The sequence below is a fragment of the Pogoniulus pusillus genome, chromosome 26 (genome assembly GCF_015220805.1).
Source record: "Pogoniulus pusillus isolate bPogPus1 chromosome 26, bPogPus1.pri, whole genome shotgun sequence".
In the NCBI taxonomy this organism is placed as follows: domain Eukaryota; kingdom Metazoa; phylum Chordata; class Aves; order Piciformes; family Lybiidae; genus Pogoniulus; species Pogoniulus pusillus.
The window spans coordinates 3,778,936-3,798,066 of record NC_087289.1 but is presented as its reverse complement, the minus strand read 5'-3'; the positions used below and the strand labels follow the sequence as shown (position 1 = coordinate 3,798,066).

At 47.0% G+C, this 19,131-nt stretch overlaps 1 protein-coding gene across 17 annotated transcripts in view; it reads left to right on the top strand.

Moving 5' to 3' along the window:
* Window positions 1–18,871, top strand: part of TP63 (tumor protein p63) — a 176,752-nt gene extending 157,881 nt beyond the window's left edge. For 14 of the 17 annotated variants that reach the window (XM_064165625.1, XM_064165626.1, XM_064165627.1 and 11 more), the window contains 8 exons: window positions 16–125; window positions 398–534; window positions 2,039–2,121; window positions 3,594–3,730; window positions 14,191–14,348; window positions 15,274–15,418; window positions 16,403–16,496; window positions 17,764–18,871. In XM_064165625.1, coding sequence (XP_064021695.1) covers window positions 16–125; window positions 398–534; window positions 2,039–2,121; window positions 3,594–3,730; window positions 14,191–14,348; window positions 15,274–15,418; window positions 16,403–16,496; window positions 17,764–18,060 — 1,161 coding nt within the window. In that variant the 3' untranslated portion in view covers window positions 18,061–18,871. Of the gene's footprint in view, window positions 1–15; window positions 126–397; window positions 535–2,038; window positions 2,122–3,593; window positions 3,731–8,255; window positions 9,091–14,190; window positions 14,349–15,273; window positions 15,419–16,402; window positions 16,497–17,763 lie in introns of those variants that run through there. The other 3 variants (XM_064165637.1, XM_064165640.1, XM_064165639.1) reach the window with 3 other exon arrangements.
* The last annotated feature ends 260 nt before the right edge of the window (window positions 18,872–19,131 follow it).

Genomic DNA, 19,131 nt, shown 5'->3' with positions numbered 1-19,131 from the left:
CTTTGCCTCATTCAGGTTGGTACGGAGTTCACAACAGTCTTGTACAACTTCATGTGTAACAGCAGCTGCGTAGGAGGTATGAACCGTCGCCCGATCCTCATCATTGTGACACTGGAAACCAGAGAGTGAGTAATGCTTCACAATGCTTCACTTTTGCTTCAAAGGTGGCGTTCTGGCCCCTCCTCAACTTAGGGTAGCTTTGCATATCCTTAGGGACAGCTCGATGCTAAGGGCCGTAAGATACGTTTCAAGTCTTTGCACATGGCAGCAGATCGACACCTGGGACATCTTGACTGGGAGGTTTGGGTCTGTCTGTGCGTAGTCTGGTGTGCAGTTGGAAGGAAGCTGCTGGCCCACATGTGAGCTACTGGCTTAGAAGTTTCATCTCTCTTCCCAGTGGGCAGGTCTTGGGCCGCCGATGTTTCGAAGCCCGCATTTGCGCTTGCCCGGGCAGAGATCGCAAAGCAGACGAGGACAGCATCCGCAAGCAGCAAGTCTCTGACAGCACAAAGAATGGTGATGGTACGAAGCGCCGTAAGTAGCTGGCAGAGCTGGGCAGGTTGCAAACCCTGCTGTCACTGAGTGCAAGTGTGACCCTGCTGCTTGTGCGGTGGGAATGGGGTGGTGCTGTGCGTGGGCTTGGAGGCAGAAGGGTGTGAAATGTCTGCCTTCCCAGAGTCAGCCTGAAATTGGGCTTGGAGGCAGAAGGGCGTGAGATGTCTGCCTTCCCAGAGTCAGCCTGAAATTGGGCTTGGAGGCAGAAGGGCGTGAGATGTCTGCCTTCCCAGAGTCAGCCTGAAATTGGGCTTGGAGGCAGAAGGGTGTGAGATGTCTGCCTTCCCAGAGTCAGCCTGAAATTGGGCTTGGAGGCAGAAGGGTGTGAGATGTCTGCCTTCCCAGAGTCAGCCTGAAATTGGGCTTGGAGGCAGAAGGGTGTGAGATGTCTGCCTTCCCAGAGTCAGCCTGAAATTGGGCTTGGAGGCAGAAGGGTGTGAAATGTCTGCCTTCCCAGAGTCAGCCTGAAATTGGGCTTGGAGGCAGAAGGGTGTGAGATGTCTGCCTTCCCAGAGTCAGCCTGAAATTGGGCTTGGAGGCAGAAGGGTGTGAGATGTCTGCCTTCCCAGAGTCAGCCTGAAATTGGGCTTGGAGGCAGAAGGGCGTGAGATGTCTGCCTTCCCAGAGTCAGCCTGAAATTGGGCTTGGTGGCAGAAGGGTGTGAGATGTCTGCCTTCCCAGAGTCAGCCTGAAATTGAGCTGGTGTTCACAAAACTGCATTTGACGACTTGGGCTTGTGGGTCCCCTTGCAACACTGCCTGTAATGGTTGAAGAGGGTATTTATTTGCCATTCTTAAGGTATATAGCTGGGACTCTGTAACCACTTCTTGAACCTTTACTGCTTCTTTGGAACTGTGCTGTCGTTCTCTGTGCCTAGTTAGTGCCTTGTGCTGTAGCATGTGTTGTCTCACCACAAGGCTCTAGATTACCTTTGCATGTAAACTCTGCTGTGCATTGGAGGTGCTCTGGCAAGTGGCCTCTGTTCTCTAAAGAGTGCAATGTACTCATCAAACATACGAGATGGGGGAACTCAGCTTTGGTTTCCTGCATCTGGTCAGTGATGGCATCAGGCTTAACAGCAGGCAGCAGATTTTAACAGGAGACAGACTGAATCGTGCCTGCTTCCCACCTGATTTCTTGTCGATGTGGATCGCTGATCCACCAGCAGCTCACAAGTACTGTAGCACCAAAGCTCACAGTCTTTCCTGCAGAGGGCTGATGCTTGTTCTAGGTACACTTTGAGGTTTTGCCAGTGCTCCTTGGTGTTTCCCCAAGCAGTATGGCCACCCAACATCTCCAGAGTTGTCTGTTTCATGGATCAGGGGCTGCAAACACAACTGGCTCTGGAGTGGCTCAGACTGAAGCCCTTTAAAAGCACTGCAGATCTGAACTCGCTGTACACTTCACGTCTCTTCAGTATTTCTCTTTTCACCCTTTCTCTCTTTTCTTTTTTAATGGACTACTTTTGGGGTTTCTCTTTCAGCTTTTCGACAAGGAACTCATGGCATACAGATGACATCTATCAAAAAAAGACGTTCCCCAGATGATGAGCTCTTATACTTGCCGGTGAGTTCTCACTATCTTTACATTGACCCTATGTCTAGTATCTTCCTTGGTGACTTGAGGCAAGTCAGCTGCTTATCTAGACTTCAGAGAGAATCATAGAATCAACCAGGCTGGAAGAGATCTCCAAGATCATCCAGTCCAACCTAGCACCCAGCCCTATCCAATCAACCAGACCGTGGCACTAAGTGCCTCAGCCAGGCTTTCTTTAAACACTTCCAGGGATGGCAACTCCACCACCTCCCTGGACAGCCCATTCCAATGCCAATCACTCTCAATGTCAAGAACTTCCTCTTAATATCCAGCTTATACTTCTCCTGGCATAACTTGAGACTGTGTCTCCTTCTTCTGTTGTTGGTTGCCTGGTCACCCTTCTCTAGATGTGTTCCAGCACCTCAACATCTCTCTTGAATTGAGGAGCCCAGAACTGGACACAGCACTCAAGGTGTGGCCTGAGCAGTGCTGAGTACAGGGGCAGAATAACCTCCCTTGTCCTACTGGCCACACAGTTCCTGATCCAGGCCAAGATGCCATTGGCCCTCCTGGCCAGCTGGGCACACGGCTGGCTCATCTTCAGGTGCTATCTGCCAGTACCCCAGAAGTACCCCAGAACTGAGGATGGGATGTAGGGGTTTGTTTTTTTTTAATTTTAAAATCCTCAGAGCTACCTATTATATATATCAAACAAAACAAACCACCAAAAAACACCTCCATCCCCATCAGCTGCTGGTGGAGATTAGTTGTGCAAGGCATGTGAACATTTCCCAAGGGATCTGTCTGTCCTGGTGGAAGTGTTATTACTTTGGAGACCTGACTGGATTTTCCCCTCTGTTATTTTTGGGTCTTTGGCACTTGAACTTTCTCTAGAGATAATGGGTGCTGTTTCACTGGCAAAGGTGGATGTTTCTGTGGCTTTTGTATCTGTTTCCATTGTAGTGTAGTGATAGATGTGGAATACACTCTGAGTGTAATATCAGAAAGGGCAAGAAGTCTCTCTAGTTGACTGTTCAGCTGCTTCCCTGTGAGTCACATTTAGTTGGATATGTTGCAAACCACGTTCTGCTTAGAGGAAAAGGAAGATCCAAAGTCAGCATACAAATTCAAGCCTTTTTCCTCAAGGCATGTAAGATTCAGCACCAGATCTGTTTGTATCTATGGCTGGTAAAGACTTTTTTGCCTAACAGATTGAATCAGAATATTGCTTTTAGTTGGCATTGATGTATGTTGAGCCATGTGACAACCCCAAGATGTGTGTTAGCTCACAGTGTCAGATTATTGATCTTCAATACTACATCTCCAGCATGAGGTTTATTAGTTTTATTGTGTATGCATCATATATAAATGAGTATTTTCATCCTGCTCTGGTGGTTTAAGTTGATTTGATCTAGAACTTGCTAAGGTGATTGTCACTGAAGACTACTGATGCAGTCCTTCAAGAATTTTCTTTTCCTTCCTTTCCTTTTCCCATGATCCAGGTAAGGGGACGGGAGACATATGAAATGCTACTAAAGATCAAAGAGTCCTTGGAACTAATGCAGTTCCTTCCCCAGCACACAATTGAGACCTACAGGCAGCAGCAGCAACAGCAGCACCAGCACTTGCTCCAGAAGCAGTGAGTATGAGTGTGATTGCATGAGTAGTGAGTACTTGTGAGTGACCTATGCAGTGAAGACAGTGAGGAGAGAGGGGAGAGACACAGAAGGCTCTGCACAGTTGCTCATAGGTATGTGGTGCTCAACCAAGGGCCACATACTTGTGAAAAAGTGCAGTGGCAAAATCCTTTCCAACAGCTTAGCTGCTTGCTAACCCCATGGTGTGAGCTGGTAAAAAGTGATGCCAGGAGTTTGGCCAAAGCCAAGTTTCTGCATAGAACTTGAGAGGCTGTTTGAGATCCAGAATTCACAACCTGTTCAATGGGACAAAGCAGTTCTTTTTCCCCAGGCATGAATCTTGACTGCTTGTAAGGTTCTTTTTCAGTCTTTCATCCCACATAATTCATCTCCTGGCCTCAGAGGGTGAAGTAGAACAGGCTCAGTGCCTGCTTTTTGACTTCAAGATGGAGTTCAAGGCACAGAGCACCTGGGCAGTGCCATTGAGCAGCCCACAGACAGAAACCTGCCACATATGTCTGCCTGAGCTGAAAAGTGCAGGGTGGCTGTGCTCTTCTCTCACCTGCAAATGAGCAGCAAACCTTGCCTTTGCCAGGGTATCCATCTGAGCATCTTTCTCATGTGGAGCTGAGACTGAGAGCACCAACTCTGCTGAGTGCTTGAATTGTACTGCTGTATGTCTGGTGCTGTTGGAAGGCTGGAGTCTTGGTGGGACAAACACTGTAGGTTCTTCATCTATAAAATAGAAAGCTGGAAGTCGGGATTGAGGGTGAAACGCATCACAATCACCTTGTGACCAGTGTCTCTTGCTACATGTGCACTTCTAAAGTGTTTTTAAAAACAGTACCTTGTCACTGACTCTCCATGCTGGGCATGAGAAACTTTCCATCTGGGCACACATGGTCCCTATCTGAACTCATCTGGCAGTGCTACGCCAGGATTCCTTTGGGTGCCAGGAGAGCGGGGAGAAGGGCCAAGTGAGTGTCTGGTTTCCATTTTCCCCCTCTGTGTTCCCAAAGCTTTGCAGTCTTTGCAGTTGCAGAGACTGGGTCAGAGAAAGACTTCCCAGACAGACAGAGTGTAAGCAGTGTCATTCATGGCCATTGCTTCACCTGCTGTATCGGGTGACACAGGATAGCTGCCCGGGCTGTAGGTAGCCAGCGGTAGCGCTCAGGATCTTGCGCGTTCCTGCGGGTAAGCTCACACGTCAAGAGGCTGTGCGCACAACTCATTCCTCTGCAGAGGTTAGTGTGAGGCCAAGGCACCACATAAGTCCCACTTGAGCCTGTAGGGATTTATTTTGGTGCCTTGGCCTTGTGGCAGGACTTCTGCAATACCGCGGCGCTCTGCCAGTCCTCTGCATGTGTTCACATTTCGGCCTCTGTGTTTTCAGTGTCAGCTGGAGTCTTGTGGAGGTGTGGAAAAAAAGCCTTGTGCCAAAGTGGCTGAAGCATCCAGGGGCTCTAGACTTCTTTTTTTCCCCTTTTGTGGCATTTAATTCTCATTATTATCATTTCTTTTAATCAGTCATCTACACTGTTTGTATGTACTCTAGCTTGTATTTACTGGCTCCTAGGCATTGTGGTCTTGGCACACTCAGCTGCCTGTCTTCAAAGGTCCACCTGAACTACAGCCACTTGAGTTAAGAAATGGTTTTGTAAGCAGAAATGGACAGCAGCAGATGACAGCTTTCCCTTGGTGCTGACAGTTGCTTTGCTGCAACTACTGTTTTCATTCTTCCTATATCAATAGGATGGGTTCCTGGCAACTGAGGTTGGTATTTGTGTTACCTTTGAAACCAGCATTTAGAAGTCCAGCCATTTAATTTAAATGGAGCATCTTTCAGCATGTCATCTGGCACTTGTCCAGTTATATGCTCATTTTTCTCATCTGCTGACTGTGCTCAGATGCTGGGGAGAAAGATTAAGAGCTTTTGAGGATGCCAGGAGTGGAGAGAAGAATAACTTTCAGTGTTTTCCCAGAGCTGCTGCAGTTGTCTCTGCCGACAGCCTGCCTTCAAGGGGAGTCCTCTGTGCCAAAATGGATGTTCAGGCAACAGTTTCTTACGTGCAGTGGCATTTTGGTGGCTTCCCCTAGATAATCTGGGGTACTTCTGATTGAGTATGTTCAGGGAAAGGGGGAATTTAGGCCTAAAAGTTTAATAGATGAAATAGCACCTCAAAAAAGAACCATAAAGGAGCTTCAGGTCTCAGTGTGGGAATGAGGAGAAAGATACTTGTAGGAACTTATCCAGGAAAGAATAACCTTGTGTGCAAGCAGGTTGCTTGCTGCTTTGTCAGGCTGGCCAAATTCAGCAGCATGGTGACTCTCTTGGAAGTCTGTTCTAGCTTGAGAAGGGAATGCTTTTCACTTTAGGAGTAGGGATGTGCTTTAAAATCTGAAACTTGATTTGCTTTTGTTCAAAGTGTGCATTAAAACCGGGAGCCAGGATACTGCGCGTGCAGCGACCGAGTTCCAATGGGTAGGAAGCTGTAGGTCCTAGCAGGGCTCTGTGGGGCTGAGATGCTTTTGAGTTGCCTTTGACAATTTCCATTCAAAATGGAACTACATTCACATGTCAAACCTTGATGGAGAATTCTTTTTTTTTCCAATTTACTTTTCTGAGCAATGATGAACATGGAAAAGCTGTCTTGGTGTTTGGGAAGAAGTTTCCCATTCATTTGTACAGCATCAAAAGCTTCATCTTTTTTGAAGAGTAGGAGAAGCAAGGATGTTTATCTTAGCAAAAGGTAGTTTTAGAAGTATCTGTAATTCTGGAAAACAACTGTGTAATTGCTTTCATGCCCATACAGACCAGCATTGCAATTGGCAGGCCAGCAGATGCAACTGCCTTAGTCTTCTGGAACAAAAAGGACAAATCTGGTGGCAGTCAGACAGCTTCGTGTCCCAGAAGATGACCAAAATGCTGCACTGCTGCACATTATGCCAGATCACAATCATTCTCTGTCTCGTCTCCTCTCTTTCTTTGCTCCTTTGTGCATGCTTTTCTCCTGTCTATTGTTATGCCAAACACCTTCATGATCACAGGTGGGAAGCTGGATTTTTTTTGGCTGCAGTTTCTACTCTTCCTTCTTTTCACTGCCACATCCCAGGGTCCATACTGGAACAGTATACGTTTTCATTTGGAAAACTTCCATTTCATGGTCTGCAGCCAGTGTGGTTTTAAATGTGGATTTGCCACACAGATCTCTGCTGCCAGAGATACTAGAGGTAGCCTGTGCTGCTTTGGGCAGAGAAGGTTCCTTTGACTCCACTGTGAAATAATATGTTTGCTGTCAATGTTCCCAGGGAGTATCTCCACAGTCATTAAGGACTTTCACTGGAAAATACTTTTTCCATGTTCAGCAAAATTTCCTGTCTGAGTTTCACACTGTTGAGCAGCTTTCAGAACAGTCCTTATTAAAATAAGCTGTAGCACAGAATTAGAGAATCCCTCAAAGTGGAAGAGACCCACAAGGATCATCAAGCTCAGCTGACTGAAGGGTTTTCAGTCTTCCAGTGGGTAGCAAGGAGAGGGCTCTTATGTACAAATGGGATCTGACAGCCTAGCAAATGTTTCTCTCATATCAGCAGGGCTGCAGCTACCAACCTGCTAGCTGCTTTTCAGTGTGGTGAGCATCACAGCTTCTTATCCTAATAAGAAGGAATTAAATTCATAAGTGCATTGTGACAGAACCAAGCTATCCAGTGCCTGGAGTATTCCATCTGAGATGGGAGCCACAGAGATCCCAGTGCTTGCTCTTGTGGGGGTGGGGGGCTGGTGAGGAAGATATTCTTCATATCTCCACCTTGGTTTATATGGAAACTAATAGTGGAGTTTTGCATGGTTTGGTTTTGCAGTGCTGTGCTTGTATGCATTGTGAACTTCAGGCATTTGGGTAGCTTTCTCATTAGAGAAGATTGTCACAATAAGAAGAGGCAAGAAAGTGTAGGATTAGGCATAGTGAACATGTACTGCATTCACTTTGGCTTTGAGGCTGCAGTACCTTCTGCATCCACTGGCAGCCCCAGGGACTCCTTGGGGGATAGTGCAGAGGGTTCCCCAGCTTTGAGAATGGGAGCAGTTGAGATGTAATCAGTATGGTCCTTTCACAGTAGGCATCATCTTCTCTCCCTAGAAACTGCTTCTGTTTTTTAAGTAATGGAAGCAGGTCCACTGAAAGCTGCTCTCCTTTTTGGCTGTGTGTTTAATTTTTCCTTTCATGTTTGTTGCTGGAAACAATATTGGGGCACCATTTGCACCCATGGGATTGGCACATGGCAATCAGATCTCCCTATCAACTAGTTGCTATCTCTCCCTTGCCAAGCACTTGCCTGTATCTGGGGATTTCTGGATTTCTAAATCTCCTTGTCACATACCCTCACAGTAGGTGTTAGGACATCTCTTTTTCTCCTTAAGAGCCCACACTGTGATCATGAAGGTAGAAAGTGTCTGTTTCTCTCTCGGTGGCTGGTGAAGGGTCCTGTACATTCACCTTTCTCTTTTCTCTGGTTCCTTCTCTACAGTCTCCTTTCGGCCTGCTTCAGGAGCGAACTCACGGACTCAAGGAGAGATCCTCTCAAACAGACTGATGCCATCCTAAAACATTCCAGCCCCCCAAACCCATCAGTATATCCATAAACTGAGCTGGTGGGATCACTTTGCCTGGCTGGCAGGACTAGGAATAGTTGGGCAAACGCAGAGCCTGGTAGCACCGGAGTAAATAGTGAGAGTAATCTTCCAAAGGGACTCAAACTTTGCAAAAACAACAGACACTTCTACAGACCTCTTGGCTGTAGCCCATAGCATTGGGAGGTCAGGAACCACAATGTCCTGTCTTGGTGTTATGTTTTCTTCCTGTTTTTTGTAACTTGTGATGCTCTTTCCTCTTCTATTTGTTGAAACTCGGAAAAGTTTCTCTGAGCAGGTCTCAATTTCAAAATGCCTCTTGTGTCGTTTAAGTTAACCATTGTGTTCATGGATTGAGGGGGATGGAAAAAGGAGGAGGTGTTTTCAACAGTCTATCATAGTCATTTTGACTTGTTTTTAATGCTGGTCATGCAGTAATAGCGCAAGTAGCTGACATATTTGTACTGCTGGACAGAGAGAGGTGATTGTATGAACTGGCACAAGTTTATTTTTTCAGTAGAAGTTCCTGCTACCAGTTTCTAATCTTTAAGGGTCTGATCTAAAAGACATAAAAATTGTAGGGGAAGAATGAGTCTGTTTGACTTTCAAGAAGCGCTGCTGGCATTGATCCAGCTTTGTTGAACTTGGAAATACCCCTCCTAACTCTGTGAGCTCAGTCAAGTGGTGGGCTGAGTTGTACAAGGCAAATGTGAGGCTGAAGACTTTGTAATGACATCCACGTGTGTTCAGGGTCCCTCTGCAGCTGAGGTTGTAAAGGGCAGTGTCCAAAACTGCTCATTGCCCTACCTGTGAGGTCAAAGCTTGCCCATTTCCTTGCAGATGTTCAGCAGTCACTAGATATCACCTTAGAGTTTCAATCAAAGGTACTGTGTTTCACCCCATTTGCTACAAATATCGATGTTTAAAAGAAAGTGGTGCCAGAATATGTTGCAGTAGACTCAGACAGGTGGCCCCAGGCCATGATCACTTTGTCTGTTAATGCTGCAACCAACAGCTTACTGTCCATGAAGTGCATCCTGGATCAATACTGATGGGGACCTGCGTGCCTGCAGTGCAGTCTATGCTGGATTTTACTGGGCAGGTGCATACCCAGCTCTGACACACTTGCAGCTAAGCACAGCCTGAAGAGAAGATGCCTCTCAAAGGCAGAGTGGGCCTCCTGGCCACCCACCAAGGCAAAAAGCCTAATGCAGTGGGAGAAGACTCTTATCTCTGAACATCACATCATCCGCTTCCAGGCAGCAGGGCTGTGATCTGAGCAGGTGATGACTCGTACTAACTTCTCCTTGGAGAGCCATGTCCCATCTCTGGGTATCTCTTTCACTGTCTTAGAAAGACTTGTTCTACCACAGCAGTGTTGGGGGGTGGCTGATGGAGAAGGGCCCCAAAAGTTGTGATTAAGTATAACTAGTGAAATACTGCCAGTGGCTGTTTCATACAGTTACAGCTCTACCATTGTTTCTTGTGTAAAGCTACACTTAAGTGCCTCTCTGCTTTGCCTGGAAACTTCAGGTAGTACCTGGAGATAACAAAGCAGGTAACTCTTGCTCCATGCCTTTTCACTTGGGAGAAACAGGGAAAGGAATAACATTACCTTTCAAGAGGCAGGCATCTGAACTGCAAATGCTCCTCAGGCACAGGATTATGCTTGGCACCATCAGGCTGTGCTTCCCATAAAGGTTTGTACCTGTATCTTGGTCTTGTCTGCTTTTGGGTGGAAATACTGCAGCAAGGACACACCAATGTGTATGTAGACCTCTGCTCCAGGGTCTCTCAGCAAGTTTGAAGATGCAGCCCACTAGAAGATGCAAGGCATCCATAGCCTCTTCTGGGAATTTCTAGTTCATTCTCTAGTCTGACCTCTAGGAAATCTCTTGCACTGATAGAGCACCTGGGACTTCTGTCTAACAGTAACATAAATTATTTAGATCACTCTGTTCTCTGGAAAGGCTTTTAACCTCCTCACCTGTAAGAGGATGATGACAGTGCACCTGATCTTAATAGTGGCTTGAATTTGCTCTCCAGCTACAAGGTGGTTATGTCAGATGATACATTTTTTATCAAACAATCTGGAACTGGAAGCAATTGCAGTTGTTTTATAGCCATTCCTCTGCAGATAAGAGATGAAAACTTTTCCCCTGCTGTCTTTTGGCTTCTTGTCATCTGTGGAGCTTCAGAAATGTAAGCTTTTTCTGTCAAGGAAGATCAAGTGGACTAATCAGGCCTTATCAGTCAGTCACATTGTATCAGTCTTTATCAACTAGCTGACGTATATCCACTTCCTGTATTATAGCTCCATTCCCTGGAAAGAGTCCACTGCTTGCCTTGGGAAATTCCCATACCTGAGATCTAAGGCACCTCATTATTGCCACCCTTGTCCCTCTGCTGGAGTTGCTATCTGCCTAGTAACCATCAGGGCTCCTCCTTTCTATGCTCCCGGTTAGTTACCAAGCCTACAAACCATTTGTGTGGTTGAACAGAGATGCCCTATTGCTTGCTTTGGAATAGCAGATGCTTGAGATGTGGAGAGCAAAGACACTTCTCTGCTTTTGGGTGCCTGGTTCGTGAGCCTTCAAAGGTCAATAAAGCATCACCTGTGTCATTTGAGTGCCATTGCTAGACTAGGTCAGTGACATCCCAGTGCTCTGTAGTCCGCTGGACAACTTTACCTGCAAAAACTCTGCCAATAAGCACACTGACTGTGTGAACTTGGTGTGGAATCCTTAATGTAAAGAAAGGCAGGTCCCAAACTGGACAGCTTTGCCTCCAGTTGGGTTTTTCTGCATTGTGACTAGATCTTGGTCTTCAGGGACAGCAAACTGTAGGCATAGGGGCTCAAGTGAAACCTTGAACTCTCTGAGCCTGAGCTGTCCTGTTCTTAACACTTAAACTTCGGTGTCATCTGCTTTAAAGCTGCTTACGTGACAGTGTGCTTATCTAATGTGAACCAAGACTCTGGGACTTGTCTGCTCAAGCAGCCTCCTAACTCTAAAGGGCTACTATCCAGTGAGCTGGGAAAGCACAGAATTACACAAGGTAACCTGTGAGCTGAACTGTGCTTCATGCATGGGAGAAGAGGGAAGCTCTTTCCTCACCTCTTGAGATGATCAGTATATGCCTTGAAGCGTAAGAGGCAATTGCCCTCATATGAGCTTGCATAGCTACAGATGTTATTGGCTAAATAATTACATGGCCTCTTGAAGAGAGAAAAATCACTTGCAGAATGTGACTCAGTGCCTTTTGTATCAGACTGTTCCAAGAAGTATAATGGGCTTTTAATTGAAGTCCTTATACCTTGATATTAAAATGCATTTCATTGGCATTGATATCAAAGAAATGTTAATGCTCCTACTTCTAATCTTTCTTGAGACATAGCAAGTATCATTTTAATGAAAACCACTCTGCATGGCATTCTTGCAATACCTGTTTTAGGGGGAAGAAAAATAATTGAGAGGGGGAAAAAAAAAAGCACTATATTTTTAAATGACTCCTCAAACACCCTGTAGTCCGTGTGTTTAATACCAAAAACCTTTCCTTGTGTTTCTGAGGCTGTTGCTGTATTGATGTGTGACATGAATTTCCAATAAAATTTTGCATCTTGGTTTATCTTGGGACTTTTCTTTGGCTCTTAGACCTTTTATATGTCTGCTTATGTGATAGACTATCTGAAACAAATGCGAGTATGAGAGAAAAATGCTTTTCTTTCTTGATTTTATTCGCTTGATTGTTTTAATTGATTCTTATGAGGATGAATGAGAGAAGAACTCCTTAAGCTATGTGTTAAAGCATATTTGCTTTCCAAAGGACAGGGTGCTTTGAGTTGGCTTGTTTGTGTGTTTGGGTTTGGTTAGTTTGTTGTTTGGTTCGGGGGTTTTTTAACCTCCAGATTGATGTGTAGTGTCCTTACCAGCTTGAGATTGCTCGTGGTGGTGGAAAGGGCAAAATCAGGCTCACTACAGACCTCCTTTCAGAATTGCTCCATAGAAATAGGCAGTCTTTTTTATTTAAGCCTTTATTCAGAGAGCTCATGATTAAATATTTTTGGGAGGTTTTTGATTTGGAATGTGACTCTGCGTGTGGCGACATCCTCGCTTACCTGTTGTGCAGATGCAGAAGCCCCTCAGGTTCAGGGTGGTGTCAACCTGACTTGAATTTCATGGCTAGCCTCAACTTTTACAATTGGTGAACTCAAACCTCAGATCTGAATCATTCCCTTCACCCTGAAAAGTTTGGTCTGAGCTTCATGGCTCTATTTCGCTTCCCCTTGGGAGCTGCTGTCGTTGTTGATAGTAATTTGTGTAGCTTCTTGTGCTTTCCACTTCCTTGAGTCTATGAAGTTTGCTGGATCTTGTCCTGCATCTTCACTGCCAAAGGACAGCTCACACCCTTCTTTCTCTACCTCCTGTAATTGTGTAATTAGGTAACACTTCTTCAGGGCCTTAGATACTCCAGCCTGTTAGCATAGATGTTTTCTCCACCCAACACTGCAAGTCTTACAAGTGCAGGAAGATGGAGACAAGGTAATTGCATGAAACTTGACCTTGAGTGCTGCAGGTTTTAATAAATTAGCTAGGAATAAGCCTTTTCTTTCCTTTACACTTTGCTTACTTGAAGTAATAATTACTCTCTTTGCATAGAAGGAAAGCCAGTTCCCAGGAATTAGTGTAACCAGTTATGCCCAGATGAACAAGTTTCCCGATGGGAATGTGACCTTGCACATTCACCGTGGGGTCACTGTAACATAGCTGAACAAAGTGCTAACCAAGGCTATGTTGTTTGGGAATTGTGCCCCATTCCCTAATGCCTTTTCCCAGTCTTGCAAAGTCCCCAGGTGTGGAGGAGACAAAACCCTGCTCTCTTGTGGTGTGATAGTGCTCTGCCAGTAGTGCTGTTGGACCCACTTTAATGACCATTTTCTGCACATCCCAAATAAGACCCCACTCCAGACGGGATGCCGCAGCTGTAACTCGAGCTGGGAACTGGGCTGCCGTTCAGAAGCGGTCTGGGCTTCGTGCTCTGGATCGCTTACGAGGAGGGATTGCAGCTGGGACCCTTGGGGCTGGGGGTAGGTCACCAGCAAGCCTCTCTGGCCTGATTCATGGATATGCTGGATAGAGTTTGGGGCTGTCTGGGCTTGAGGGAGGTTAGTGCTGTTGTTGAGTGGTAGTAGAAATCTGAAACTTTGCAAGCAGCCTGCAGGGTTTGGATGCCAGATTCTCTTTTACACCAGCAAAAGCTGCACGCCTGTGCCCCAGGCAGCTCTGAGCATCTCTCAGCAGTGATCCTTAAGGTGTATTCAGTCTGTCTTGAGCAAAGAGCCTCTGTCCTATGCACCCCTGATAACAAGAATTGATAGGAATTTTGGAGACCCAAAGGTGATAAGTGTGACTTGATCTGCAAATTATTTCTGCTCTTCAGTTTTAGGGGTGCTTAGGATGGTTTGAGATGGCTTCCACTTAACCAAAAGAGTCCTTTAAAGCTAACTTTAAAGCACTCTTTTTCAGTTTTGGCAGCTGTTTGCTGGCTTTGTGTATGTTCAGCTAAAAAACTCATGTAGAAAACTTTCCTCGAATGAAAAATTGGAAGTGAAAGTGAAGCTTCCCTTTGTCAGTATTTCACCATTTGCCTGTTAAGTGCCAAAATATCCGGGAAACTTCTAATTGCACATCGATTCTCTCACCAGTAACCTTTACGGTGTCAATAATTTCACTAGCGGTAGCTCACAACCGCCGCAAACATCCAGGCGCTCAGCAGTGCGCTTTTAACAAACAACTGCTGCAATTGCTGTCCTAACGACTCTTTGGTTTGCAGGACGTCCATGCAGTCACAGTCATCCTACGGCTCCAACTCTCCACCCCTTGGCAAAATGAACAGCATGAACAAGCTGCCCTCGGTCAGCCAGTTAATTAACCCCCAGCAGCGCAATGCCCTGACCCCAACCACCATCCCCGACGGCATGGGAACCAACAGTAAGAAACGTTCACTCCTTTTTCCCCTGTTCTATGCATGCTCCCCGCTAGTTTGGACAAGGAGACTTGGCATCTCCAAGTGGCTACTGTTAGGCTGAGGAGCCTGGAATCTTTCTCTGGCAATGTGCAGAGCCAAAAAACTTCTCGCTGCTGTGCCATAAGGCAAACCTTCAGCATCCTGCTCTAAGCCTCACAGGGGCAAGCAGATACTTCTTGCTGCAGATCTGGCTGGCTGTGCTGTTATCTGTCTTTCAAGACTTGTTTCTTCTTTCTTTCCCAGCAGAGGAGTTGCAAATATTGGCAAACTTTCCCCACCCCCCACTTGGTTCAACTAAGGCACTTGAAAGCTTCAAAGGAATTATCTGCTTCTTGCAGCTCTGTAACCTGCTTCATCCTGGCTGCTGAAGAGTGCCCAGCAGCCCTGTAAATCCAGGATGACAGACATGCTTCTGGGGGCTGAGTTTTGTTGTTTGGGTTTTTTGCAATTTCAAAAGCACTGGACTTTTGCCCACACCTGTTGCTGATCCCCTTCGGGTGCTCTCAGTGTCTCTGAAAACAAAGCTGTTTGCCTTCTGTATTGGGTTACTCTGCTGGCTCTGTCCTGCTCCCCCCCCCTGCAGCAGGGAAAGCCGAGACCAGGCTTGCTTAGGTTTCTCCTAAGCCTGTTTGTAAGAGAAGGTGACGCCACGGCGCTGCTGACAGTTGCTCCACTGAGGGGAAAGTTCCTGAAGGACTGACTCTCATCTGGTCCTTGTGCAGTCATTGCAACTCTGCCTTAAATGCCCCCTGAGCTTGCTCCGTGTGGGCCTTTGCAGAGGATTTAAGGCCGCTTCAGCTATGGGTCCTGTCCTTTGGTGGTGTGCAGGGGGCAAAGAAGGGTCTGGGGATGCCTGGGTAACAATGTGCTCCTCCTTCTCTCCTCCAGTTCCCATGATGGGCACCCACATGGCCATGACCGGCGACATGAATGGCCTCAGCCCCACGCAGGCCCTGCCTCCTCCCCTCTCCATGCCTTCAACATCCCACTGCACCCCCCCTCCTCCATACCCCACAGACTGCAGCATTGTCAGGTGAGCGGCGGCAGGCTGCCTGGCACACGCGTCCCGCACGCAGGGAGCGGGGGCCTCGTGTCGGGAGTCTGAAGGGTCCTGCCAGGTCCCTTGCCCCATTCACGTGGAGCACTGGACATCGAGCCTCAAACCTTCACCTCTGAACACCAGATACAAACAGGGACGTTAAGACTGCAAGAGAACTGAGAGATGCAGCATCCTTCGGACTGATGGAGCCGAGGGCGTCAGGCAGTCTTGCCAAAGTTTCTCTTCTTTCCTCTTTTTCTTTCAGTTTCTCCTCCCTTTTCCTCTTCTCTCTCTTTCCTTTCTTTCCTGTTTTGTTTTTATTTTCCTCATCTTTTTCTTCCATTTCCCCCCCTTTTTTCTTTCCATTTCCTCCTCTTTCCTTCCTTTCCTCCTCTTCTTTTTACTTTTATCTTCTTTTTTTTTTTTTTCCTCTTCCTGCTCCCTCTTTGACCACTCAAAAAGCCATGGCTGGGGTCAGGAGCAACTTCACCCTTCATGAGATCAAATCTATTGAAAGATGCTGCCCATAAAGGAAGAATCTTTTATACTTAGGGAGGAATGTGCTGATTTTAAGTACTTTGTGTGCATGATGTGTCTTAGCCCTTGCTGTAGATTCTCTATCTATGTAGCAGGCTGCCATATCCTCAGCCACCTTCTGGGTGAAGTGACCTGTCAGGAGAGTACACATGAACCTTTCTGCCCCATGATATAGGCTATGTTGCACCAGCTCTTGATTAAGGCAAGGTGCTGCCACAGGGGCTGTCTGCTAGGTGCCGAGCTGAAGGACTCCCTCACTTGTTTGATGTGGCAGCGACGTGGCTTGCTGGCCTGGGATGTCTTGGAGAAGGTCAAGCCAAGGGCGATAGCTTTGTTTCCTGTTGCTGCAGGTTGGCTGAGTGTTTGGTTTTTCTGTGGTTTGGGCTGTTGCAGCCAGGGTGATCCTTTTTTCTCTCTCCATCCTTCCTTCCTCCTCTGCAGCTTCTTAGCGAGGTTGGGCTGCTCATCCTGTGTGGATTATTTCACGACCCAGGGGCTGACCACCATCTATCAGATTGAGCATTACTCCATGGATGTAAGTAATTTCCTCACGATTTCCTTTGTTTGCACTCTTGGCCCTGCTGTAGGAACAGGTTGGAAATCCAGACTCAGTATATTTTTATACTACTGGTTTGACTAAGGCTGTTGCACACACAGAATACTTACTGTGAGGTGAAGAGAGGCTGGACTCGGGGCCAGAACCATAACTACCTTGCCTGGCACAGAGAAAGAGTGTCTCCACCTCCCTTCAACTCCGTTTTAGCCCCCAGAGTGGCCCCTGTCCACAGGCCTGTTAATTCTGCGAGGCTTGGTTTCAGTTTACACCTCTCTGAAACCCCTCACTCCCTTGCAAACCAGTAGGCTGTCCAGAAGTTGTCTGTGGTTTTGCCTCCCTGCTTCTGTTTTCTGGCCTTACCTTCTCTTGCCACTGGCATCTCAGCCCAGATGGTTTTTGGATCTTGCATGGCTTTTGCTGCAGGGTTGCTGCTTCCTCTCCTGTGCCATTGCTCTCCTCAGAGCTGGCTGTCCCGTGTTTTTTGCCCTGAGGCTGCAGAGCTGTGGTACTTATGTTTCTAAGCTTGGGCTGTCTTCCTTCTACTGCTAATTTAATTAGAAAAGGTGACCCAAATTAACCAAAGCTGGTTGCTAATTTTTTTCAGAAGCTGATATCTCATTTCCCAGAGTTTAGGTAATGCTTCCCTTAGGTACTGCACCAGAGATGATGTGGTTTCAAAGTCCAAGTTTTCTAAAGTCATTTGTCTATTCTTAGATTTTGGTTGTGTTCAGGTAATTAAGGCAGCTCCAGACCCAGACCTTCAAATAGTGGAGCTTAGAATGGATTCTAAAATCCTCTTGCAGGTTTCAGGTGGTTTTCAAAGCCATTGAACTTGTACAGCCCGGCGTCACCCACCACAGAGAAGCAGCAGACCTCCCAAAGGTGGTCTTGGAGGCTGTGCAGTCCACTTAAACATAGAATCAGCCAGATTGGAAGAGACATCCAAGATCATCCACATCTAGCTTTAGGTCACTGTGTCTTATGCATGAATGAGTGTTCTGTGTAACTTCAAAGCAGACCTTGTGATGTTTAGTTCTTGCTGCCTTATGGCTACCCACGCTTGTTCAGAAGCGAACCACCGCTTTCAAGATCAGTGGTTTGTCTTCTATGGTTCATTGTGGCCACCTGGATTTTAGCAGCTTTTTTAGTGAGCAGGCATTTGTAGGGTGGCCCAGAGGCTGCTTTTGCTCGTGGAGCCCAGCTTGCCCTGAGATTGCCCTGTTAAGCCCTCCGCCTTACCTTGCAGGATCTGGTGAGCCTCAAGATCCCAGAGCAGTTCCGCCATGCCATCTGGAAGGGTATCCTGGACCACCGGCAGCTCCATGACTTCTCCTCCCCTCCCCACCTCCTGCGCACCCCCAGCGGCGCCTCCACGGTCAGCGTGGGCTCCAGCGAGACGCGGGGGGAGCGGGTCATCGACGCGGTCCGCTTCACGCTCCGGCAGACCATCTCCTTCCCGCCTCGCGATGAGTGGAACGACTTCAACTTCGACATGGATGCTCGGCGCAACAAACAGCAACGCATCAAGGAGGAAGGGGAGTGAGCCCTGCAGACCCCGCTCCACCCCGCCTCAGCCATGAACTGCCCAGCCCTTCATTTGTCTTCCTTCTGCTTGGTACTGCACCCTTGGACAAAGGGCGGAGGGAACCTTCTTGCCCAATCATGCTAGGTTTTGCCCTTGATGCTGTCTAGGTCATACTTCTGGACCATGACCTCCACGCCAGCTCTTGCAAGGGGAAGAGCTGAGTGAAGGGGGAAGGCGGGTGGTGTTTCCTTGAGAGCTGTTGACCTTCTCAAGAAGGCATTGTTCTTGTTTCACATTTTCTTCTGGGGAGAGGGCTTCTTTTCTTGACTTTTGCATCCTCACACACCTCGTGTGGGCATCCTGACCTGCAATATTGTCTCTCTCATCCAGCAATCCTACTTTGAAAAGCAGGAAGGTTGAAATATATATATATATAGATAGATATTATTTTTCTTTAAAGCCAAAAATGCAAACAACCCACCCCAAAACTGAATGCAAAAACCCCAAAGCCACCAAACCCTGAACTGTCAGTTCATCCAAAAAATAAATGGGAGTTGGTCTGCTGAACGTTGCACTTAAACAGCCTCTTCCCACGGAGCTGAGTGCTCTGTTCATGTGTAATACTCTCCAGCGGAGACAGCACATGCACTTTGCTGGGCAGGCCAGCACTTACAGCCACCTGCAACCCACTTTTTCTTTTCCCCCTCACCTTCTCTGGGGGGGGGGGGGGGGGGGAACCCAAACCTGCTGTCTCTTCTTGTTTCGAATTTACATTCATGTGTATGTCCTGGCTTGCTTATTTCAGAATATAAATGCAGGTACAACCATTGGTCGCTCTGGAATTCTGACCTTTAGCCATTCTGTGCTACTACTGACACTTAAGGTAGAGAATTAGGCTTTGCCACATTTGCAGCCTGGTTAGTTTAGCATAAGGATTTGCCTACCTAGCATCCAGTTGAACAGAGGACCAGCTGAGAGTTGCATGCTGATTTGTAGGGCTTCAGCTATCCTAAACCCAGTCAATTTTTGATTTAGACTACACTAGATTGGTTTCCTCCCATGTAAAGTAGAACTACCTTTAGGTTTATC